Below are 26,087 nucleotides of genomic sequence, written 5' to 3'. Positions count from 1 at the left end.
GTCACTGCATAGTTGAGCAGAACCAATGGGAGAGAGTCCCTGGGCTTGGACCTATGGGAAAACAGCAGGCAAAAAAAAAGCAGAGGATGTGAGAGTCCCAGAAAGAGGAAGAATTTGGGTGATGGGAAAGGGTTGACCTGTGTGTGAATTCTGGTTCTGCCCTGAACTCGCTGAGAGATGCTGGGCACACCTCTCACACCTGGGTGTCAGATACCCTCAAAGAGTCTTATTCAGGTGCAGCATACCTGTAGGCACTCGGAAGGCTGAGGTGGGGATCACTTAAGGCCAGGAGTTCAAGACTGCAGTGAGCTATGGTCACATCACTGCATTCCAGTCTGGGTGATAGAGCGAGACCTCCTCTCTAAAAAAATAGCCTTCTCATTCTGATAAGGGAATGCTTTTGTATCTGTGGGAGCTTTAGACTGTGTGACTTGCTCCCTGAATTTCAGTCTCATCATTGTTACCTTCTTGGCTTCTCTCCATCGTATCCTGGGTATTAAATATTAAAATCCAATTTAAAATTTAAAAGAGCCTACCTATTTATCGGGAAGATCCGAAGTTCTCACCAGTGCAGACCTGACTTGACCCTGGCTTGGAGTACCCATGTTGGTTTTTTTCTCAGGGAATGGGAAAAGAACAGAACTTTATAATAGGTACCAGGGCCACCTGTGTCTATCTCCTGCCCCACCCCTTTCACTTCTTGGAGCCCAGGTATGGCTTCTGTTCCCTGCCTCTCCTGGGCACAGCCTTATTTTGTCATGCCCTCTCCTGTATGAAGCATACTCAGTTAAGTCATCCAAACCCTGTGATCTTCAGCTCTGTAGGCTGGCCAGTGTGTGACACTGGGCACTGAAGTTTAAACAAACTCTATCCTTCAGACAGGAGAAACTAGGGGCCTGAGAGCCACAGAACTCTGGATAAGAGGCCAATTCTGTGCACTGCAGTAGAGGGAGGGAAGAGGGCACAAAGGGAAAATTCTTTGTTATGGGCAAGGTGTACAGGTGGCCCTTGAATGAATCATGCCTGATTCTGGTTCTAACATTGAGAAGAGTAGAGAGCCAATGTATCCTCCCATCTCAGCCTTCTGAGTAGCTGGCATTTACAGGTGTGCCCCACAGAGCCCAGTTGGAGATCCAATTTAAAACCCAGCCCCTTGGCCAGATGTGCTGGCTCATGCCTGTAATTCCAACACTTTGGGAGGCCAAGGAAGGAAGATTAGTTGAGCTCAGGAATCCTAGACCAGTCTGAGCAACATAGTGAGACTCTGTCTCTACTAAAAATTAAAATAAAAGTAATTAGCTGGGCACGGTAGCTGACACCTGTAATCCCATAACTTTGGAAGGCTGAGGTGGGAGGATCACTTGAGCCCAGGAAATCAAGGTTGTAGTGAGCTATGACTATGCCACTACACTGCAGTCTGGGTGACAGAGTAAGACCCTGTCCCCCTGTCCTCCCCCCCAAAAAAAAAAAAAAACAAAGAGCCCAGCCCTTTGAGTGATGTTAATGAGTATGGGGTTTCTTTGGGGTGATGAAAAGCTTCCAAGGCACGGCATAGTGGCTCATGCCTGTAGTCCAAGCACTTTGGAGGCCCAGATGGGCGGATCACCTGAGTTTGAGAGTTCAAGACCAGCCTGATTAACATGGTGAAACCCCGTCTAAAAAAAGAAAAAAAAGAAAAGCTTCTAAAATAGTGTGGTGATTGTTGCACAACTCTGAATACACTAAAGCCACTGAATTGTACACTTTAAATGGTGACTTACAGGGTATGTCAATTATTTCTAAATAAAAATGGCATATAACATATAATATACACACCTAAATAGTTATATAACCTGCCCCTCAGCAGAGCATTTGGATCCTGATGGAAAAACTAAGCCTCAGTATAGCCTATATTGGGCTTCTCCTAACACTAAACTTCTCATAGAGAACCTTAGAATTGGAGAGGCTTAGAATCATAGACTCACTTATTGTAGCAACTGTGAGACAGTGGAAACAATGGGTACATTAAAAAATATTGTTTAGAAAAACACTGAGTGAAGAAAAGCAAGTTGCACAAGTGATGTCTATAGTCTATTTACATAAATTTTTTATTTTTATTTTTTGAGACAGTCTCGCTCTGTCATACAGTCTGAAGTGCAGTGACGCAATCACAGCTCACTGCAACGTCAACCTCCCTGAGTTCAAGTGGTCCTCCCATTTTAGCACCCCTAGTAGCTAGGACTACAGGTGTGCACCACCATGCCTGGCTAATTTTTTAATTTTTTTTGTAGAGATGAAGGTCTTCCTATATTGTCCAGACCAATCTTGAACTCCTGGGCTCAAGCGATCCTCCTGCATTGGCCTCCCAAAGTGCTGGGATTACAGGCATGAGCTGCTGTACCCAGCAGTAAATTTAAAAAAAAGTCTTATATATTATGTGGGTGTATATATATATATATATATATATGCATATACATAAAAGTGATAAACTCAGGTGGTGGGGAGCAGATCTGGGCTGGGGTGATGTATATGTACAGGAAGATTTTAATGATCTGTATTGTTCTGATTTCTAATGGAAGATAGGTGTTATTTCCAAAAATTTTACTTATATCTAAGAAAAAAATACAGGAAGTTAGTATGCCAGATGTTAATGGCTAATTGTGGGTGGTGGGATTATGGGCAGTCATTCGCAGTCATTCTTTCTTCCTTCTTCCTCTCTGCTGGAGGAACACAGTAGGGGTATGGCTGGCCTCCAGTGAGTGAAGGGAAAATGGTGAGAAATGGTATTTGAGAAGCCGGCAGGGACTTCTCTAGTCTCCTCTAGGCCCTATTTGAAGCGTATTCCCTTTTCCTCATCCCAGACATTTTTTTGAGCTCCTAAGATAGGCCTAGATCTGTGTGTAGTCATGAGGAATACTAGGTTGTGTGACATCTCCACCCTGCCAGTGAGGAGCTAATTAGGAGTTATTATGAGACTTAACTAGTAATTTACCCACTTCCATGATGATGACATTAATCCATTCATTAAGGCAGAGCCCTTGTGACCTAATTACCTCTTAAAGGTCCTACTTTTACAATTTCTTTATAGAAACAAGGTCTTGCTATGTTGCCCAGGCTGGTCTCAAACTCCTGGCCTCAAGCGATCCCCTTGCCTTGGCCTCCCAAAGTGTTGGGATTGATTACAGGCATGAGCTACTGTGCCCAGCCTTCACTTCTTAATAATGTCGCAATAGCAATTATATTTTGACACAAGTTTTGAAGGGGATATTCACCCTATAGCAAGAGCTTACTAAGGGAGAAGGGGCTATTCTTTTAGCTAAGATGACCCAGTGGGGACTCACTGAGGGTGTGGTAGCATCTGAGCTGGAACCAGAATGATAGGGAGGCAGCTGTGTCCATAGAAAACCCAGGGGACAAATAGTCCAGGCAGAAAAAAACAGCCCAGGTGGAGATCTCAAGACAGAGCCAAGGACACATGCCAGGGACGGAAAGTTCCAGAATAGAGAACAAAGGGGAGAGGTAGGAGATGAGGTTGGCGAGAAGACATTGAGGGGAGTTCACAACTCACAGTGCCACTTCCTCAGCAGGTGGGAGTGGTAGGTGAATGTGCTGGTCCATGAGTCCTGGTTCACTGGAGAAGAAAAGGTTTAGCTAATAGTCTCCAGAAGGTTCTCTTTGCTCCTTAGTCTCCTGTAGCACACCAATGTATAGGCTGAGACATGGGCGAAGGTCTCCCCTGACTGCTGTGTGTGTGTGCTGAGCAGACTCTGCAGGACCCTTGGTGCCCAGGAAGCCTGTATTTCCTGGGAAGGTCAATGAACAGCACAGGTCAGGGGGATGTCACCCCTGATTTGTGGCAGATCAACTCCTAATTCTGCCTGAGTTTCTTCATCTGTCAAATGGAATTTGTTCTTGGACTGGTGAGGATGCAGTGAGATGGGCAAGTGAAATGTTTGTCCCAGTGCCTGACACACAGTAAGCACTCATCACATGTCAGCCACTGTGGTACAGGGAACAGGTACAAGCAGGACTGTTGGGTGTTGCCCTCTGGCCCATGGGCAAAACTGCTGGGTCCCCTGTATCACTCTGGTCCTCTCTCCCCAGGGTCACTTTCCTCCGAGAGCTATTCAGATCATGCAGAAGAAGCCATCCTGGAGGACAGAGGATGAGATCCGGGCCGTCTGTAACATCTTGCAGGTTCTGGATAGCTATCAGAACTTTGAGGAGCCCCTACAGCTGCTCCTGGCCAAAGTCATGCGCTTTGAACGGTCAGTGTTGGGTACAGCCCTTGGCCACCAGGCTGAGGCTGGTCTGAGCCAAAGACCCTGGCTCAGGTGTGGACAGGTCCTTCCCACCCCTCTGTATAGCGTCAGCCATAAAGTCTTCTGTCCATTCACTTTAGTTGCCCCCTACTATGGTCGCAGCACCATTTATCTCACTCACTTATTGAGACTCTTAGAGAATTAAAGGCCATTATATCTGGAGAGGATCTAGTAGGAACCTCAGAGAGGATCTGGTCCAATTCCCTCCTTTTTCAGATGAGGAAACAGGCTCTCTGGGGAAAAATGGTCCCTTCTAGGTCACCCAGACAATAAGAAGTAGAGCTGAAACTCAAATTTAAGCTCTAAAAGTCAGGATGGATCACAGTTGATTGTACCATATCTAAGTAGGCACTAGCACACGGTCTGTGAACTTGAATGAGAAATGTCTCTATTTCCATTAACCTCTAGGTGAAATTATTATTTCCTTCAGTCATGAATATAGGCAACAAACCACTGTCATATTAGCTGTCCCTGTGACTTTTTCACTGAAAGAAATCACAGATATTTTCATATCATATTCAAGTTGCAGATTTCTCAAAAAATTTATGTTTATCACATCTTCAAAATTATGGTAGTTACTAGATCTGCTGCTAGATCTGTTATTCAGTGTCTTAATAAAGATACAAATATATTGCTCTATCACAAATTTGGTTTAAAAAAGTTTGTTAACTGTAATTATACTGGATTTTATTTTCTACATTTAATACATTATTCTGTGTATGCTTTACCAGATCGTCAAATGGTCTATGATACAAGAAGTGCCATGTAAATGCCATATACTAGAAAAGTGTAAGAGGTACATGTGGAAATACTGCCATTTCCAGGCTGTCTCAATGGCTTCAAGAGGGGCAGCCTAGCAGAATAATTGGGGTAAGGCTTGTCTTGAAAACAGAAGATATGTCTGGGCACAGTGGCTCATGCCTATAATCCCAGCACTTAGGGAGGCCAAAGCGGGAGGATCACTTGAGCCCAGGAATTCAACCAGCCTGGACAACATGGTGAGACCCCATCTCCACAAAAAAATTTTTAAGAATTAGGTGGGCGTGGCAGTGGTAGTGGCATACACCTGTAGTCCCAGCTACTTCAGAAGCTGATGCTAGATCACTTGAGCCTGAGAGATTGAGGCTGCAGTGAGCCACGATTGTGCCACTGGACTCCAGCCTGGGCAACAGAGCAAGACCCTGTCTCAAAAAGGAAAAAAAAAAAAAAAAAAAAAAGAGGCTGGGTGTAGTGGCTCATGCCTGTAATCCCAGCACTTTGGGAGGCCAAGGCGGGCAGATCACGAGGTCAAGAGATCAAGACCATTTTGGTCAACATGGTGAAACCCATCTCTACTAAAAATATAAAAATTAGCTGGGCGTGGTGGTGTGTGCCTGTAGTCCCAGCTACTCAGGCGGCTGAGGCAAGAGAATTGCTTGAACTCGGTAGGTGGAGGTTGCAGTGAGCCAAGATCATGCCACTGCACTCCAGCCTGGTGACAGAGCAAGTCTCTGTCTCAAAAAATTTTTTTAAAAAAAGAAAATCCAAGATTTAAGGTGACTATAGGTTTGTACCCTAATATCTTCCTTTATGGAAGCCACAGTCTAAGGCATAAGTACAACTAACTACAGATTTTCAGACCCTTTGTGATCAGTGCAGATGTTCCCAGCTGGCTTGGTCAAGAGTTTCATAGAAGTTATGTTTGAATAGGTAGCTTTGACAGGTAGAAATGTAGATGAGGACATTCCAAGCAGAGGGGACCATTTGCTTTGTTCTAGCCCAGTGATGAAGTATGAGTCACCACTGTCTATAAAGTAAGATTCTATGCCAGGCAGAGTGGTATCATGGAAAGAAAAAAGAATTGTGGCACTAGAAGCTCTGGAGTTTTTGTTGTTTTTGTTGACAGGGTCTTGCTCTGTCACCCAGGCTGTAGTACAAGGGCATGGTCAAAGCTCACTGCAGCCTGGACTTCCCAGGCTCAAGTGATCCTCCTGCCTCAGCCTCCAGAGTAGCTGGGACTACAGGCACACCACACCCAGTTATTCCTTTTAAATTTGTTTTTAGTAGAGATGAGTTTTTTCTATATTGCCCAGTCTGGTCTTGAACTCCTCAGCTCAAGCTACCCTCCTGTCTCAGCTTCCCAAAGTGCTGAGATTACAGGTGTGAGCCACTGTGTCCAGCTGAAACTCTGGAATTTAATACCTCATGTGCCCCATGTGACCTCAGGCAAGCCACTTAACCTTTCTGAGCCCAGTATCCACATCAGTGAAATAAGGATAATATAGATTTTATGAATTTTATTAAGGATATTAATAAGATTTGGGGGAAGATCAATTAAGGTGGTTATTGTGAAAGACCTCTGCTAGTTGTGGTTTATTTCTGGGGCTGGGAATTAGCATCTTAGATAGGATTGTTCCAGTTGCAAGTATGTGAAAACCTAGCTTATGGGAACGCATTCATGGCTCTTGTATCTGCAAAGTCCTGGGACAGTTCTCCAGCTTCAGGCTGGCTGGAATTCAGGGGCACAGTGTCTACCTGTTTCTCTCTATCTCTTGGCACGTTGTTCATATAAGCCTCATCCTCCGCCAGCTCTCCCCTCATAGTGGTGAGATGGCTGCCACAGTCTCAGCTCCAAACTTATCTTTTTAGTTTTAGTCTGATGGAAAGAAAGAAAAAGTCTTTCAATCACTCTCATCAGAGCTTGGGATGAATTCTTTCTGAACCAGCTTGGCTTTGCTTGAATTATCACTGAGGTCAGTGATGCTCTCTGATTGAGAGTTGAGGAAGGGTAGTTTCCCCAAAGGATAATCAGGCTGTGGTTGGTTGAAAAATGTGACCAGAATGCTTGACAGCAAAAGCAACAGATGTCTGCTCTCAAAGATTCAGGTTCTAGCGTTGACTTGATTATGGCATGCTTTGACCTTCAGCAAGCTGCAGGCTCCTTGAGTCCCCCTTTCCCCGTCCCAAAAGTGTTGGTTGAACTTGATAGTCTCTGAGGGTCTTTCTGGCTCTAACTCTAGTCATCTTTACTCAGTGAACACTGACCTGTGCTCCCTCATCTTCAAAATATCATTTCCTAGCTGAATATTCCTGCTGTCTCCCAGCTGGTCATCATCACCTGGGCTATCTCTTTCTTTTTTGATTATTATTATTTTTTGAGATGGGTCTTGTCATGTCAACCAGGCTTGAATGCAGTGGTGCAATCACAGCTCACTGCAGCCCCTACCTCCCAGGCTCATGTGAGCTTCCCACATCAACCTCCTTACTAGCTTGTGTCACCATTCCTGGCTAATTTTATTTTTTATATTTTGTAGAGACAAAGTCTCACTATGTTGCTCAGGCTGGTCTTGAACTCCTGAGCTCAAGTGATTCTCCCACCTTAGCTTCCCAAAATGCTGGGATTACAGACATGTACCACTGTGCCTGGCCTGCCTCTTTCCTATGTTGATAAAGATTCTGGGCTGATACTTGTTTGTAGCTCATCAAGCCCACAGCCAGAATGGAGCCTGGGCAGTACTGACTCCAGGCTAGCGTGGTCCTCTGTCCATCCCCTGATCCCTTCCCTTAGGAGTTTGCCACAGAATCATGAGGCCAGTGGGTGCTCTAAGAGGTCAGAAGAGGAGATGTTGCTGGGGGCTGGGTCAGGCAAGGCTTCCTGGAGGAAGTAGCATTTGAGTTCCTAAAAGGATCTGAATAGTGGAGAAGAGAGGGAAGACCATTCCAGGCAGGGGAGCAACATGAACAAACTGATGAAACAAAGGGCGTATCATTCACCCTGAGCAGGGTGTTAGTTCCCCTGCTGCTGGTCAAGCCAACGAGTCAGGAAGGAACAGAAGGTAGCAGTGTGAGGGGAGGAGGAAGAGGAGGACCTGCTGAAGGCAGGGCCATGAGCTCAGAGTTGGGGGAGATGGCCCTGCTATCAGGGCACTTTCAGAGTGGCTGCTCATCTGTCCTGGCAGAGACTAAAGGGCAGACTTTTTGGCTCCCCATTGTCTCCTGGGTAAAAGCCAAACTTAGCTGGGCTTTGAAGGCCCTTTATGGTGGAATAGTTGAATTTCTCTCCTACCACTCCCCTGACCTTGCCTTCTTCTCCCATTTTCCTTTCCCATGAAGTACACATTATCTATGAAGTGCACAGTATTCCTTGAGTGTGTCATACTTCGGGCCACCTCTGTACCTTTGGTCATGGTAGTCCCTGTGCCTGGTACCCTCTTCCATCTCCTTGTCCACCTGGATGACTCACTCCAGGTACCATGCTAGAGCCTTGTCTGACCTTCCTAAGCTGGGATAAAGGCCCCTTCTCTGCGCTCCCCAAATAGCCTGCACTGACATCTCTTAAAGCACTTTAAAACCTCATTTACATCCTGTATGTGACCATAATTTTGAAAACAAAGTCTATGTTGTTCACTGTGCCTATTTTTAAATTTTTTTTGAGACAGAGTCACCAGGCCGGATGCAATGGTGTGATCATGGCTCACCATAGCCCTAAACTCCCAGGCTCAGGTGATCTTCCCACCTCAGCCTTTCAGGTAGCTGGGACAACAGGTATGCATCACCACACCTGGTTACTCTTTGCATTTTTTGTAGAGATGGGGTTTCACCTTGTTGCCCTGGCTGCTCTCAAACTCCTAGGCTCAAACGATCCTCCCACCTTGGCCTTCCAAAGTGCTGGGATTACAGATGTGTATCACCACACCTGACCTCACTGTGCCTAACAGACACAGTTGATATTTATTTAACTTGCTGAATGAATGAAGGAAATGAATAAAGATTGAAAGAATTGAGATTTGGACTTACATATGAAATACAGAAACTTCCCTTTGAGTTTAAGAACTCCTTGTTTGCTCTGGACCTGGGCACCTCTACCCTAAGGGTGCCCAGCTGGGTAGTGAGCTGCTGGTAATTATGATGAGACCATTATCTGTGTCTCATTCTAGGTATACTCATCTGCATTTTACAGGCAAGAGAAACCAAGGATCAGTGAGGGGATGTCCATTGCTCAGTGTCAGACAGCTAACAGCAGAGCCAGGATTTGGATCCTGGACTAATGCTAAAGCCAGTCCTTCTACTTGTTTAGCGACTCTAATAACCCATTCATTGCTTTCAGCATGGGTTCACTCATTTATTCCAATATGTTCACTGAGCCTTCACTGTGCCAAAGCACACACAGCAGCAACCCAGACCAGCAAACGCTCTGCTCTCAAGAAGCTTCATTCCAACCGAGGCAGGCAATGGGATAAATGTCAGTGAAAGGCTCTAGCTTGATTGGCAGGGCTGGGCTGTCCTGAGGGCCTTTCTGGTACAAGTCTGTTCTCTTATACCCCAGAGCAAAGAGCACAACCAGTCCAGAGCTCCTCCCAGTGTAGACTGGCCCCTGTGTCACTACCCAATCAACTGGCAATAGTTTTTTCCCAGGTTTGGTCGCAGGCGTGTGATCATCAAGAAGGGGCAGAAGGGCAACAGCTTTTATTTCATCTACCTGGGCACAGTTGCAGTGACCAAGGATGATGACGGCAGCAGTGCCTTCCTAGATCCCCACCCTATATTGCTGCACAAGGGTGGCTGTTTTGGGGTAAGCCCAGGGGAAGGACCTGGCTTCCTGGGGTGGAGTGGGTGGAGGTGACAGGACTCCTGCTAGAACCTCTCAGCCAGGCCCAGTATTGCCTAGTACTCTGTGCACATCACTGTCCTGTGTGGGCCCCAGTACCCTTACCTGTCAAATGCCAATTGAGTTGGACCAAGATCAGCCTCTTCATCTGTGATGTTTAAGGAGTATGTTCCTGATATAGCCCTTTAGAGATGCAGTGACTCCACAGTGAGGCCTCTCCAGCTTCTTACCCTCTGGACTGTTCAGGCCTGTTGCCTCTTTTTCCATAAGCAGCAGATTAAGAAGAAGGGGAGTGGGCCCCAGTGGAAGAATGTGCAGGAGGATAGAGGGAGCTGGGGAACATGCAGTCTGGGGAGGAGAGAATTCAGGGGGAAGATGGAGGCAGGGAAGATGTGTGTAAGGCTGAGAACAGGAAGTGGAGGTGGCTTCACCCTTGCCCTTGCCCTGTCCACCCAACAGGAAATGGGCCTTCTGGATGCTTCACTGAGGAGGGCCACCGTTGTCTGTATGGAAGAAACGGAGTTCCTGGTTGTTGACAGGGAGGACTTCTTTGCTTATAAGCTGGACCTGGAAGTTCAGAAGGATGCTCAGTGTCGGTTTGAATTTTTTAGGTAACTCTACCTTCATTCAACATTTTTTTTTCCCTTATGTGTTATTAGGTGCTTGACTTTGTCCGTCCTAGGCCTGGTGGGAAACATACTGGTTGCTGTTCTGTCTTGGATGCGCTGAAGTTCCATCTCCCACCGGGACTGGTGGGAGAAGAATAGCAAACACGGGACTGGGCACAGTGGCTTACTCCTGTAATCCCAGCACTTTGGGAGGCCAAGGTGGGAGGACCCTTGAGCCCAGGAGTTCAAGATCAGCCTGGGCAATATAGTGAGATCCTGTCCCTACAAAGTAAAAAATTTTTAAAAAATTAGCTGAATGTGGTGATACATACCTATAGTTTCAGCTACTTGGGAGGCTGAGATGGGAGGGTCATTTGGGCCTAGGAGTTCAAGGCTGCGGTGAGTTGTGATCACATCACTGCACTCCAGTCTGGGTGACAGAGCACTGTTCTAGTAGCTAGGACTACAGATACGCTGCTACATTCAGCTAATTTTTCTATTATTTGTAGAGATGGAGTCTTGTTATGTTTCCCAGGCTCATCTTGAACTCCTGGTCTCAAGTGATCCTGCAGCTTTGGCCTCCTAAAGTGCTAGGATTACAGACATGAGCCCCTATGCCCAGACTGAACTATAATTCTTTTTCTTTTTTGAGACAGAGTCTTGCTCTGTCGCCCAGACTGGAGTGCAGTGGCGCAATCTCAGCTCACTGCAACCTTCACCTCCTGGGTTCAAGCAATCCTTCTGCCTCAGCCTCCCACATAGCTGAAATTACAGGCATGCGCCATCACTGCTGGCTAATTTCTTGGTATTTTTAGTAGAGACAGAGTTTCACTGTGTTGGCCAGGGTCTTGAACTCCTGACCTCAAGTGATCTGCCTGCCTCGGCCTCCCAAAGTGCTGGGATTACAGGCATAAGCCACCGTGCCTGGCCCAAACTATTATTCTTGATTGCATAGTAATTTATTTACAGTTTATATGCCCCCTCAGACAATAAACAATATGGTGACAGGGACCAGCTCTGTCTTTGTCACTACTGTAATCCTTATGTTGTCACACTGCCAGACACATGCAGGTGCTCAACAAATAAATACTGAGTAAGGTGAATAACAGGATATAAATAATTACAACCACATGTGAGTCAGAAAGTAAGCACCATAACTATGGGTATTACATTTAACCTAAAAGCAGAACTCATACATAGCAAAAAATTTTTGTTTTTCAAATACTTATGTATATGAAAGGCCGCATAAGGATATACAAATGAAATCTCATTTAATTACTCTTTAGTTATTTGCCTTTATGTAAAAGAGTAAAAATCCAACAAAGTATCTGCACTGGCTCTGAAAATTCAGGTTGTAGGGCTGCATAGCTACAGAGAGGTCTGGTTCCTGTGGTTGGGGCTGAGAGAGGTAGTTCCATCCCCTGGAAAAGTGGGGATTTAGTCCTAAAGGGAGAAGCTGTTCTTTTTTTTTTTTTACTGTGAAAAAACAGGTCTGGCTCCAATCTCAGCTCTTAAGTTATCAGCAATGTGACCCTGGATAGGTCATGTCATTTTTCTGTGCTTTAGCCTCCTGCTCTGTAAAATGGGGATAAGAATACCCTTCTCCCAAGGCCATGGTGAGGATGGAATGGGATGATCATAGGAAGTATGTAGCACAGTGGTTGGTGTATGGTAGGTACTCCTTCTATGGTGGCCCCACTTTTCTTCTGGTGTCTCCAGACCTTTGTCCCAGGCATGGTACTGTGTTCACCTCTGGTGCCAGGTGCACATTGAGGCCTGAGTCACCTTGAGTTAACCTGATATAACAAACTCAGTCCACCTGAGTCAGTTAAGTTTGGAGCCCTTAACCTGTTGGAGGTGAGAAAATCTGAGATGATTGTTGTCAACCCTTGGAGCCACATATGAAGGCAGGCAAGCCTGTGAAGGTGGTGGTCAAGGTCAGGGGAAGGGCAGTCACTGTGGGGTGGTCTCAACCATGGGGAACAACAGGCAGAAAGAGGGGAGTCCAGACATGTGCTCCTCCCCAGGCCCAGAGCTGAGTATTTGAAGTCAGCAGGCCAGGGGGAGACAGGGGTTGGATGAGCTCCCCAACGCAAAGGTAGGACCAGAACCACTAAGCTAGGGAACAGAACAGCCATGAGCTGGAGTGGGGACTAGCTTCATGAGCCACAGTGGGGAGGGGCAGCAGGGCTGGAGGAGAAGTTTCTTGGAAAGAGGAGCAGAGGTGAGAAAAGCACAGAGGCTGGATCACCCAGGGGCATCTGAGCAGCAGCAAAGAGGGGAGCTAGGCTGGAAGGGAGGGCCTTGGGAATGGTGGAGAGAGCCAAGGCGATAGTGGCTACAGGTGAGGCCAGGTGATCAGGCAGGTAGCAGTGAATTCTTTCACCTGGTCATCTTCCACTGGAGAAGAACATGTGCTCTCTGCAGATTCCTAAGGTCTGAGCACCTTGTGTGGTGGAGGTGATGAATTCTAACAGGCTTTTCCCACAGGAAGATGGATCTGTTTGCATCATGGTCTGATAAGAAGCTCTGGCAGCTCGTAGCCGTGGCAAAGATAGAGAAGTTCTCATATGGGCAGCTGATCTCAAAAGACTTTATAGAGTCATCCTTTATCATGTTTATCAGCAAGGTGAGAAGGCTGGAGGTTGGAGTGAGGGTGAACCTCTGAGGAGCATGCCCTAAGATCGTGTCCTGTGACCTGATGGTCAGAGTCTGAGCCCCTTTCTGCAGCCTGTGCAATTCACTCCCTTTTCTGAGTTTTCATGTCCCAGCTTTAAGATGCCTGCCTCTCTCAGAGTGTGGCTGGAGACATTAAGATACGTGGCAATTGGGCTTGGTGGCACCTGCCTTTAATCCCAGCTACTCAGAAGGCTGAGGAAGGAGAATCACTTGAACCGAGGAGGTGAAGGTTGCAGTGAGCTGAGATTGAACCACTGCACTCCAGCCTGATGGGAGCAAGACTCCATCTCAAAAAAAAAGAAAAAATCATGTGAGTGTGAGAAATAGAACAGTATATCACAGGTCAGATTTAATAACATTGAATTTATTGGGAAGAGACTAGATTGGGATGCAACTTCATTTGTCCAATCATGGTTGAGTTGTAAGTATAAACTATAAGAGTTCAGCCAAAATCCACAAAAGAATTCTGTGAGAGGCCGGGCCTGGTGGCTCACGCCTATAATCCCAGCACTTTGGGAGGCCGAGGCGAGCGGATCACGAGGTCAAGAGATCAAGACCATCCTGGCCAACATGGTGAAACCCTATCTCTATTAAAAAAAAAAAAAAAAATTCTGTGAGAGCTGATTGGCTGTATGGAATTTCCTATATGGTATATATATTTTTCATTTTCTTGTATGGTATATTTTATTATTTATAAATTGTGTGTAACACATTCTTTATAACAATAAAGTTTATATACATGCATATGTTTTTCAGGAGAGCTGGTTGTTAAACTTGCCAGCACCACCAGGGGAGTGGTGTGTTTGTTGCTATTTTCGACTCAGTCCCAGAGAACAGAATCAAGTCTAGTTAATATAAGTAGCAAAAGATTTATTGCCGGATGTCAATTGGAAGTTCCTTCTCCTCCTTCATATTTGCTTCTTCTTTGCTAAAATTTTGAGGTGATCACCTCTGCCATGTCTCCAAATTTAACTCTAAGCTCTTTGATACTATATAGTCAGGAAAGATGGGGGATGTATGGTGAGAGACAGAAATTCTTTCCAGTATTTTCTTTAAACAGAATAATGATTCCATTCTGACTGGCAGAAAGTTGGGGGTGGATCTTCATCTGTTTTGCCTCCATTGCTTCATCCATGAAATGGAACCACTCACCCTGTAAAGTCTGTTTAAGGATGAGAATCAGTTTAGCAAATGTTTCCTCAGTGAGCATTCCTCCCGCAATCCAGTGGTTCTCAAAGTGCTGTGACTGGACCAGCAGCAGCACCAGCAGTACTTGGGAACTCATTATTATTTCTTCCTTCTCCTCCTCCTCCTCTTCTTCTTTTTATTTTTTATTTTTTTTATTTTTTAAGACAGGGTTTCACCATATTGATCAGGCTGGTCTTGAACTCCTGACCTCAGGTGATCCGCCCACCTCAGCCTCCCAAAGTGCTGGGATTACAGACGTAAGCCACCGCGCCTGGCTTTCTTCTTCTTCTTCTTTCTTCTTCCTCTTCCTCTTCTTCTTCTTCTTCTTCTCCTTTTTCTCCTTTCTTCTTCCTCGTCCTCTTCTTTTTTTTTTTTTGAGATGGAGTTTCACTCTTGTTGCCCAGGCTGGAGCGCAATGGCATGATCTTGGCTCACTGCAACCTCTGCCTCCCAGGTTCCAGTGATTCTCCTGTATCAGCCTCCCAAGTAGCTGGGATTACAGGTGCCTGCCACCACACACGGCTAATTTTTGTATTTTTAGTAGAGACAGGGTTTCACCATGTTGGCCAGGCTGGTCTCGAACTCCTGACCCTCATGTGTTCAGCCTGCCTCAGCCTTCCAAAGTACTGGGATTACAGGCATGAGTCACCGTGCCCAGCTGGGAACTCATTTCAAAATGCAAATTCTCAGGCCCCCCAAGAGCTACTCAATCCATAACTCTAGGAGGAAGGGCTCAGTGATCTGTGTTTTAATAAAGCTTCCAGGTGATTCTAAAGGACATTGATTTATGAGAACCTCTGCCCTAAGGGAGGAATTCTCAAATTTTGGTAACCATACAAATACATAGGGTGTTTTTTAAAAAGGCAGATTGCTGTCTCACCCCAGAGATTGATTCATTAACTCTGGAATCTGCAGTTGAGTAAGTGCTGCAGGGGATTCTAATGCAGGTGTGCTGAGCCTTCATTCTGAGAAACATAATGTGGAAGTCACTAAAGGACAGCAAGGTAGGGCGCTCTTGGCCAGAAGATGAGTCTGGTTTGTTCTTTACAGTGTTTTGTAAAGTCTGATTTAATCATCAATGTGAAGAATTTACATAAAAATTCTGATTTCTGGCTTTTGAGAATTCAGAGGATCAGGTAACACTAAACCATATTTTGGTACAGCCCCCACCTCTGGCTGGAAATGAGAAGCACCAGCTCCCTCTAAAGGACTGCTCTTTTCTTTCTTTTTTTTTTTTTCCTGCTTGGTCAGCATTTTGAGTGTTCATCTCTGGAAGGAGATCAAGCTGTCCCGACTCTTGTCGTTAACTCATATTGCCACTAGAGGGCAAAATCAGCTGCGGGTGGCTGGACACCCTAGGGACCTCTGAAAGCTGGAGATTTCCTTTTGGCATTGAAAACTTAATGCCCACTATCAACTCATTTCTAACAGTTTATCATTGAGGGACACATAGTGGAACTGTCTTCTCCATAGATACAATTGAAGACTCACTAAATACTTGAGGAAACCAGGCTCATGTTGTTTCTCTGGGACCTGCAGTTCCTCTGTGTCTAAAAAAAAAAAAAAAAAAAAGGATGCATAAAGATTTCAAATCTAAACTTTACAGCTTCATAAATTTTTATATATGTATACACCTGTGTGATCATTGCCCAAATCAAGATAAAGAACATTTCCACTACTCCAGAAGGCTCTCTTGTGCTCCTTCCTAGACAAAATCCCCCCACAAAGCTTAGCACTCATGACTTTTGCATGTTTTTGAACTTCATATAAATAGAATCATACAGTGTGGACTCCTTGTGTCTGACTTCTTTTGCTCAACTGAATATTTGTTATTTTTAATTTTATAAATTATAGTGTACATAGAATAATATGTAACACTTAAAAATGATACTATACAACCATATTGTTTGGCATGAAAAGAGGTCTTTGATATGTTATTGAGTTTCTAAAAAAATTACAAGAGTCTGTTTTACATACATGAACTCATTGATAAAAGATTGTAGATATACATCTTTTTTTTCTCTCTCTGATGCTTGGGAAGATATACATCTTATATGTTCATAGAGAAAAGTTTGAAATAATTTTCACTAATATGTTACTACTGGTTATTTCTGTGTGTCAGGATTAATGTAGTTTTTACTTTCTCTATGTTTTTCTGTTTGGTCTGAATATTTTTAAACTTAATTTTGGAATAATTTTAAATTTGTAGAAAAATTATGAGAACAGTACAAAGAACTTCTGTTGCTGGGACTACAGGCATGCACCACCACGCTCAGCTAATTTTTTTTTTTTTTTTTTTTTGAGAGGGAGTTTTGCTTTTGTTGCCCAGGCTGGAGTGCAATGGTGCAATCTCAGCTCACTGCAACCTCTGCCTCCCCAATTCAAGCGATTCTCTTGCCTCAGCCTCCGAGTAGCTGGGATTACAGGCATCTGCCACCACACCTGGCTAATTTTGTATTTTTAGTGGAGACGGGGTTTCTCCATGTTGGTCAGGCTGGTCTCGAACTCCTGACCTCAGGTGATCCACCCACCTTGGCCTCCCAAAGTGCTGGGATTATAAGCATGAGCCACCGTGCCTGGCTTAATTTTTGTATTTTTAGTAAAGACAAAATAATTTTGTATTTTTGCTGTGTTGGCCAGGCTTGTCTTGAACTCCTGGGCTCAAGTGATCTTCCTGCCTCAGCCTCCCAAAGTACTGGGGTTACAGGTGTGAGCCACTGTGCCTGGCTTTTATTTAGTTCTTATGCTTCTTCAGTTACTTGAACTTATTATGGTGGGTGTAAGGTTTATTCTCTCTAAGGTTTATTGCCGAGTTTAAAATGAGGAAACTGAGGCCTGCATGAGAACAATTTGACGCCAATTTATTTGGCTCCCCGGCGAGGTTCTATGGTCCAGGGAAAAGGGGCCAGAGAAGTCGCAGGCGTGGGGGCTATATAGGGAGGGAAGATGCTCCGATTGACTATGGAGGAAGAGTACGGGGACGTGGCAAGCTGCTATAGGTAGGTAGGCGGGATTTCCGGTGAGCGGGCTGGATGGGGCAATGTGCTATTGGGCAGGTTTTGGCGGGGCTTCTTTTAAATTTTGGTGGGGTTTTCCAATGGCTGGCTAGGTGCTGAGTGCAGAGTTTAGTGTTGAGTGCAGAGGTGGGCCTGGTGAAGCTGGATGCTGAGTGGTGACGTAATTTTCAGGCGTGGAGAGGGATGAGCATGTCCGAGCTCCCGGCAAGGCAACTGGCCTTACAGTGGGTAAATAACACTTTCATTAAAAAATAAAAATAAAAACAGAACCAGGGTGGGTGTGGTGGCTCATGCCTGTAATCCCAGCACTTTGGGATGTTGAGGCAGGCAGATCACTTGACGTCAGGAGTTCAAGACCAGCCTGGCCAACATGGGGAAACCCTGTCTCTACTAAAAATACAAAAATTAGCCAGGCATGGTGGCACATGTCTATAATCCCAGCTACTCTGGAGGTTGAGGCAGGAGAATCACTTGAACTCAGGAGGCAGAGGTTGCAGTGAGCCGAGATTACCCCATTACACTCTATCCAGCTTGGGTGACAAAGTGAGACTCCATCTCAAAAAAAAAAAAGAACCTGAAACCACTTGCATTAAGCAAATAAAACAAAATGAGATAAGATGCAATTCAGAGAAATTTTCTTCAAATCCTGGCCTGCTTGAAGCCTTAGGGATTAACCCTTTTGCTGTGTCTGTTGCTATTTCCAGGGCAGCTGTGAAGTCCTGCGGCTGTTGGACCTTGCTGCCTCCCCTTCCTACCACAAGTGGGTCTGGCAGCACCTGGAGCTGATCGATGACAGGCCTCTGATGACCACCCTACGTGGTAAGCTGCCTAGCCCGTCTGACAGCAGGGGGCGCCTGGGCCCGTCCTGTTTTCAGTTCCCAGTCTATAAACCTTAGACTAAATCTAGAGCCAGCTGGCCTCACAGGGTATCTCATCTGCGCCCTTCTGTGGAAACCAGGGTATCTCATCAGCACCCAGCCGTGGAAACCTGGTCTGCAAGGCCTCCCCTCCTTTCCAGTCTCTCTCTCTCTTTTTTTATTTTTAGCCTTTTCCCTTTTGCTTTTCAGGTTCTTTCACATGACCATCAACTCCTTGCCTCACATATCCCCTGCCCTTTTTTTCACCCAGCTCTCTTCTGCTTTTTAAAATTTGTTTATTTATTTATTCATTCTGTCTCTGGGTTTGCCTCTGATGGACTTTTCATATAAATAGCACAATACATTATGTGGCTTTTTGAGTCTGACTTCCTTCACTGAGCACCATGTTTTCAAGGTCCATTTATGTTACAGCACATATCATTTCTTCATTCTGTTTTATGGCTGAATAATATTCTAATGTATGCATATACCATACATTATGCATGTTTGTCCACTTATCAGTTGATGAACATTTGGATTGTTTTCACTTCTTGACTGTTTTAAAATGTTGCTGTGAACATTTGTATACAAGTTTTTATGTGAACATATTTTTCAGTTCTCTTGGGTATTACTTATATGCCTAGGAGTGGAATTTCTGGGTCATATGGTATCTTAGTCCATTTGCCATTTCTATAACTAAATATCTGAGACTGGGTAACTTATAAAGAAAATAAATATTATTCTTATAGTTCTGGAGGCTAGGAAGTCTGAGGTTGAGGGACTGCATCTGGTGAGGGCCTTCTTGCTGGTGGGGACTCTTCAAAGTTCCAAGGCAGCAAAGGGCATCTCATGGAGAAGGAGTGCTTCTGTTTCTGAGATGTTAGACTACACATCTTTCCTTGGAGAAGTCTTCCTGGTTTCTCATGCTGGACCAGATCTTCCATCCTCTGTTATGTCCCATTCAAGTACCATTTAAGTACTCTTCTGTTTTGTGTAACCCCACTGAAATAATATAACCGAGTCTGAAATGGCTATTAAACATTTGTTTCCATAGCTAGAATATAAGCTCTATAAGGGCTTTGCATTCCCAGGGCCTCGTATCATGCCTGTCATCTAGTAGATGCTCAGAAGCGAATTACAGGGTTAATGGATACACATATTTCTGCTGCTGTGTGTGATTTGGATGCATCTTCAGGCTGCAAATGTGTGTGCACTCTCCACAGCCTTAACCAAACTCATGTATCTAGTAACAGGTATGAAAACAGTGATCATTTATTGAATTCTGATTGTAGGTTTATTATATTGAGCTTGATTGTTTATACATATTGCATAATTCTCATAATAACTCTTTTTTTTTTGGAGACAGAGTCTTGCTCTGTTGCCCAGGTTGGAATATAGTGGTGCAATCTCAGCTCACTGCAACCTCCAGCTCCCAGGTTCAGGTAGTTCTCCTGCCCCAGCCTCCCGAGCAGCTGAGATTACACGGACATACCACCATGCCCAGCTAATTTTTGTATTTCTAGTGGAGACGGGGTTTCACCATGTTGGCCAGGCTGGTCTTGAACTCTTGACCTTAAACGATCTGCCCGCCTCAGCCTCTCAAAGTGCTGGGATTATAGGCGTGAGCCACTGTGCCTGGCCTAATAACTCTTTAAGAAGGTATGATTGTACCATTTGACACATGAGGAAACTGGCTTATAGGGCAAATAAGTAGCAACGTAGGACTGTAGAGTTGGGATTCTAACCCAGGCGCAACTGGTTCCAAAGCCCAGACTTCTTTCTCTTCATAAACGTCTCCAGCCTTCCTCAATCTCCATTTGCTGTTGTTGGACACAGACATTGTCAAGTAGCAGCCTCTAGAGCTGGCCAGGGTGATAACCAGGCTTCCTGATTCTGGGGTATATTGTTTCCATTCACAACTCTGTATTGGCATTTTAATTTACGTTTTTCCCCTTCCATCCTCTGCACATCTTTTTGTCTCACCCACTTGGGTCAAGAACCCCAGCCCTCAACAGACATTTGCAGTGACTCAGGTGTCTTACCTCTTACCTTGTGCTCACTACTGGTGTGCTTGCCCCACATCCCTTGAAATTGTAATCTGTGTATCCTGGGCCCTCCTCCCCAAGGATTGCCTTACAAATACAGCCAGTCTTTCTGAGATTAGAACTGAGGCCAACACAGGGAGGCAGAGGAGAAGGGTGGAAAAAGGAGAGGTTGGAGCTGAACAGAGCTGGGTTTGAATCCCACGTATTAGCTGGGTAACTGTGGCGAGTGCTTAAAGCCTCTAGGCCTGGTTTCTTCATATTTACCTTGGGTAGTGTCCTGGTTAGGAGCATAGGCTCAAAGCCCACTGCTTGTGTTTGAATACAGGGTCCTTCTCTTACTAGCGATGTGATACTGGACAAGTGACTCTATGTCCACGTGTACCAGTGCCCTCAGAGTCTGTAAAATGTAAATAATGGTCTCTACCTCATAGTATTGTAATGACATTAAGCAAATTAATATATGAAACTCTTAGATGTTTGTTGTCACTACCACACAGGCTACTAGGAAGGCTGAGATGATGTTAGCATGAGGCCTTATAAGTACTTGGTAAATGTTTCTTCTCATGTCAGTTCTTGTTTGTCCCTTTTCCACTGTCAAGCCACCAGAGAAAAAGCTGCATCCCACAAAATTTTGTTATGTTGTGTTTTCATTGTTATTCACTTCAAAATATCTTTAAATTTCCCTTTTGATTTCTTCTTTGACCCATGTAATATTTAGAAGAGTGTTTAGTTTCCAAACATTTGGGGGATTATCCAGCTATCTTTGTTATTGATTTCTTTTTTCTTTTTCTTTTCTGTTTTTTTGAAAAGGAATGTCGCTCTGTTGCCCACGCTGGAGTGCAGTGGTGTGATCTCCGCTCACTTCATCCTCCACCTCCAACCTCTTCTTTTTCTACCCTTCTTCTCTGCCTCCCTGTGTTGGCCTCAGTTCTAATCTCAGGAGAACTGGCTGTATCTGTAAGGCAGTCCTTGGGAAGGAGGGCCCAGGATACACAGATTACATTGATCCTGGGTTCAAGCAATTCTCCTCCCTCAGCCTCCCAGGTAGCTGGGACTACAGGCGCCACCACACCTGGCTAATTTTTGAATTTTTAATACAGGCGGGGTTTTGTCATGTTGGCCAGGCTGGTCTCAAACCCCTAACCTCTGGTGATCTGCATGCTTTGGCCTCCCAAAGTGCTGAGATTACAGGCGTGAGCCACCGTGCCAAGCCTGTTATTGATTTCTAAGATAACATACTTTATATGATTTGAATCCTCTGAAATTTATTAAAACTTGTTTTGTGGATCAGAATATAGTCTATCTTGGTAAATGTTTCATTTGCATTTAAAAAAACATTCTGTTTTTGGGTGCAGTGTACTATGAATGTTAAGTAGGTAAAGCTGGCTGATAGTATTGGTCAAGTCATCTGTACCCTTATACCTTTCTGTCTGCTTGCTCTATCAATTGTTAATAGAGGCCGGGCATGGTGGCTCACATGTATAACCTCAGCACTTTGTGAGGCTGAGGCGGGTGGATCGCCTTAGGTCAGGAGTTTGAGACCATCCTGGCCAACATATGGTCTCTATTAAAATAATACAAAAATCAGCTGGATGTAGCAGTACATGCCTTTAGTCCCAGCTGCTTGGGAAGCTGAAGCAGGAGAATTACTTGAATTTGGGAGGCAGAGGTTACAGTGAGCTAAGATCACACCACTGTACTCTAGCCTAAGTGACAGAGCAAGACTCTGTCTTTAAAAAAAAAAATTAACAGAGTTGTTAAAATTTCTAGCTATAATTGTAGATACGTTTTTCTCCTTGTATTTCTGTTTTGCCTCATATATTTGAAGCTCTTTTATTATATGCTTAGCTATTTGGGATTGAACTCTTAATCATTATGAAATGAACTTCTTTGTCCCTGGTAATATTCTTTGCTCTGAAACCTACTTTTTCTGATATAAATTCAGCCACTTTTGATTTAAAGTAGCTTCCTTTTGATTAGCATTAGTTTGGTATATCTTTTTCCATCCTTTTGTGTTTAACCTGTTTGTGTCTTTATATGTAAAAGTGGGTTTCTTAAAGGTAGCATATAATTGGGTCTTTAAAAAATCCTATCTGACAATCTGCCTTTTTATTGAGATGTCTAAGTCATTTACATTTAATGTTAGTATTGATTATGGTTGGATTTTACTTTACCATCTTGTTTTTTTTTCTATTTGTCACATCTATTCCCTTTTTCTTTTGTTTTTCCCTGTCTTTTGTATTATGTATTTTGTATAATTTAATCTTATTTTCTTTGTTGGCTTATTAGCTGTTTGTGGTATTATTTTCACGGTTGCTCTGTGATCATTGTATATACTTTTATCACATTCTGCCTTTAAGTGATATTATACCACTTCATGTATAGAATCAGAATCTTACAACATTATATTTCCATTGTGTCCTCCTAGATATTATGCTATTGTGATATATTCTACTTGCATGTATGTTAAAAACCTTACCATATGTGGTTATTACTTTTGCTTTAAACAAGTATCTTTTAAGTATATTTAAATAATAATAAGAAAAGACTCTTATACTAACCTACATAGTTACTATTTTTAATATTCTTTGTTCCTTTGTATAGATCCAGATTTCTACCAAATACTATATCCTTCTGCCTGAAGTATTTCCTTTAACCTTTCCTATATTTCAGATCTGTTAGTGATGAATTATTTCAGCTTTTCTGTGTCTGAAAACTATTTTATCTTCTTTTTTTTTTTTTTTTTTTAAGAGATGGGGTTTCTCTGTGTTGGTCAGGCTGGTCTTGAACTCCCGACCTCAGTTGATCCACCCACCTTGGCCTCCCAAAGTGCTGAGATTACAGGCGTCAGCCACTGTGCCCAGCCTTTTATCTTCATTTTTGAAAGAAATTTTTGCTGGATATAAAATTCTAGGTTAAGAGTTTTTTCTCCCCCCCCCCCCCCTATTTTAAAAATGTTGCATTCAAGTCTGTTTTCTGGCTTACATTGTTTTCAACAAGAAGTTTTGTTAACATTTTTATTTATTTATTTATTTATTTTAAAGACAGGGCTTCACCATGTTGGCCAGGCTGGTCTTGAACTCCTGACCTCAGGTGATTCACCCACCTTGGCCTCCCAAAGTGTTGGGATTACAGGAGTGAGCCACCATGCCCTGCTGGAGATCTCTTTTTAATCAATATTATTGTTGAATATGTATATTTTTTCTTGGGAGTGTGGAGTCTTGCTCTGTTGCCCAGACTGGAGTGCAGTGGTGCAGTCTTAGCTCACTGTAACCTCTGCCTCCTGGGTTCAAGTGATTCTCCTGCCTCAGCCTCCTGAGTAGCTGGGATTACAGGTACGCACGACCATGCCTGGATAATTTTTGTATTTTTTTTTTTTTTTTAGTAGAAACAGGGTTTCCCCATGTTGGTCAGGCTGGTCTTGAACTCCTGACCTTGTGATCCACCCGCCTCAGCCTCCAAACGTGCTGGGATTCCAGTGAGCCACTGCACCTGGCCAATGTATAATTTTTATATGTCAGAATGCACATATTGTACATGTATAGTTAAATGACAAATTAGAAAAAAAATTTTTTTTTTGAGACAAGGTTTCACTTTGTCACCCAGTCTGGAATACATTGGCATGAACACGGCTCACTACAACCTTGACCTCCCGGGCTCAAGTAATTTTCCCACCTTGGCCTCCCAAGTAACTGGGACTACATGCATATGCTACCACACCTTGCTTATTTTTATGTTTTGTAGAGACCGGGGTTTGCCATGTTGCCCAGACTGGTCTCAAACTCCTGAGCTCAAGCGATCCTTCTGCCTTGGCCTTCCAAAGTGTGGGATTACAAGGGTGAGCCACTGTACCCGGCCACAGTTCCATGACAAATTTATACCTCTACAATGAATTTGTAGAACATTTCCATCACCCCAAAAAGTTCCCTTGGTCCCCCTCCCTAGGCAACCACCCATCATTCTCTATCACCTCTGCCCTAGGCAACCTCTGATTTGTTTTCTATCATTATAGTTTAGATTTGTCTTCCCATGGTTTCATATAAATGGGATCATACAGTATGAACTCTTGTATCTGGCTTCTTTTGTTTAGCGTGCTGAGTAGTTTGCTCTTTTTTATTTCTGAATTACATTTCCTTGGAGATTTTTTATTTTAAGAGACAAAGTCTTTCTTTTTTCTTTTTTTTAGATGGAGTTTTGCTCTTGTTGCCCAGGCTAGAGTGCAATAGCATGATCTCAGCTCACTGCAACCACCACCTCCCAGGTTCAGGCAATTCTCCTGCCTCAGCCTCCTGAGTAGCTGGGATTATAGGCATACACCACCATGCCCAGCTAATCTTTTTTTTTTTTTTCGTATTTTTTAGCAGAGACTGGGTTTCTTCATGTTGGTAAGGCTGGTCTCGAACTCCTGACCTCAGATGATCTGCCCATCTTGGCATCCCAAAGTGCTGGGATTACAGGTGTGAGCCACCATGCTTGGCCAGGATGAGGTCTTTCTGTGTTGCCCAGGCTGAATTTGAACTCCTAGGCTCAAGCAATCTTCCTACCTCAGCCTCTGGAGTAGCTGGGACTACAGGTGTGCGCCGCTGCAACTGGCTTTTGGCAATCTGTTTAAAATAACTCTCATGGAGGACCTATTATATGCTGGCACTGTGCTAGGCGTATCACATACTTTATCTGTAATTCTTTTTTTTTTGAGAGAATTTTACTCTGTTGCCCAGGTTGGAACACAGTGTCATGAACACAGCTCACTGCAGCCTCAGTTTCCTGGGCTCAAGCAATCCTCCCATCTCAGTGTCCCCAGTAGCTAAGGCTACAGGCATACACCAGCATGCCTGGCTATTTCTTTAATTTTTTGTAGAGATGAGGTCTTGCCACATTGCCCAGGCTGCTCTTGAACTTCTGGACTCAAGTGATCCTCTACCTTGGCCTCCCAAAGTGCTGGGATTACAAGTGTGAACTACCATGCCCAGCCTGTAATTCTTAACAATATTCCTTTGAGGGCTCTAATGATTATATGACTTGTCTAAGGTTCTATGACCAGTCATCCATTTATCTTTTATTGCTAACCCTGCCCCAATTTGAAAGCCCAGTTTGAACTCTGGGATAAATATGATCCGTTAATGGAATGGTATGAGCTTTGAATCCAATAGATCTGAGTTCAAATCCAAGCTTTAACCTTTTTCTGAATGACTTGGGCTCTCTGCTGTTCATCTTATCTTTTAAAGTATATTAATCACCCTTCTCCAGATGTAATGAATGTAAAGGCTCTAGCACAGGGCCTGGCACCCAGGGACATTACATGGAGGCCACAGAGTTTTTTCTTTCTTTTTTTTTTTTTAATTTCCCCATGTTCCAGATCATCCAGGTAGGTTCCTGTGATAAGCTTCAACTACTACCACCATAATCATCATATATGCAAAGATCCATAAGTATGTTTTCCTGTGCTTTCCCTAACAGAATACTCTCCTATGGAAAGATACAAGGAATTCCAGATCAAATCATATCCTCTACAAGACTTTAGCTCCTTGAAACTTCTGCATCTCCAGAAGGCCTGGGAGCTACAGGGCACAAGCTTCAGCGGGAAGATCAGAACCTCAGGAGACAGTCTCCCCAAGATGCTGGGCCCAAAGATCAAGTAAGCTCAGCTCTTGCCAGATAGACGGGTCCAGATTGTGGTTGCAAAGGGAGATGATACTTATCTGGCAGAATGTCAGGGATGCTAGGGAGGGGGCAAAGGTGGAGGACACAGGTCAATCCCAAAGGGTTGTGCATGAGGCACCCTAGAGATATCCTGGGTCTGAGAGC

At 44.1% G+C, this 26,087-nt stretch overlaps 1 protein-coding gene across 6 annotated transcripts in view; it reads left to right on the top strand.

The window, feature by feature from the left end:
- CNBD2 (cyclic nucleotide binding domain containing 2) overlaps window positions 1-26,087 on the top strand; it is a 65,850-nt gene that overhangs the window by 18,220 nt on the left and 21,543 nt on the right. For all 6 annotated transcript variants that reach the window (XM_032295084.1, XM_032295083.1, XM_032295081.1 and 3 more), the window contains 6 exons: window positions 4,084-4,247; window positions 9,696-9,852; window positions 10,348-10,499; window positions 12,987-13,125; window positions 18,085-18,199; window positions 25,740-25,917. In XM_032295084.1, the coding sequence (XP_032150975.1) occupies window positions 4,084-4,247; window positions 9,696-9,852; window positions 10,348-10,499; window positions 12,987-13,125; window positions 18,085-18,199; window positions 25,740-25,917 (905 nt within the window). The remainder of the gene's footprint in view (window positions 1-4,083; window positions 4,248-9,695; window positions 9,853-10,347; window positions 10,500-12,986; window positions 13,126-18,084; window positions 18,200-25,739; window positions 25,918-26,087) is intronic.

Source organism: Sapajus apella, unplaced genomic scaffold, assembly GCF_009761245.1.
Source record: "Sapajus apella isolate SASKATOON/1434 unplaced genomic scaffold, GSC_monkey_1.0 scaffold33, whole genome shotgun sequence".
Classification (NCBI taxonomy): domain Eukaryota; kingdom Metazoa; phylum Chordata; class Mammalia; order Primates; family Cebidae; genus Sapajus; species Sapajus apella.
This window is presented reverse-complemented; position numbering and strand designations above follow the sequence as displayed.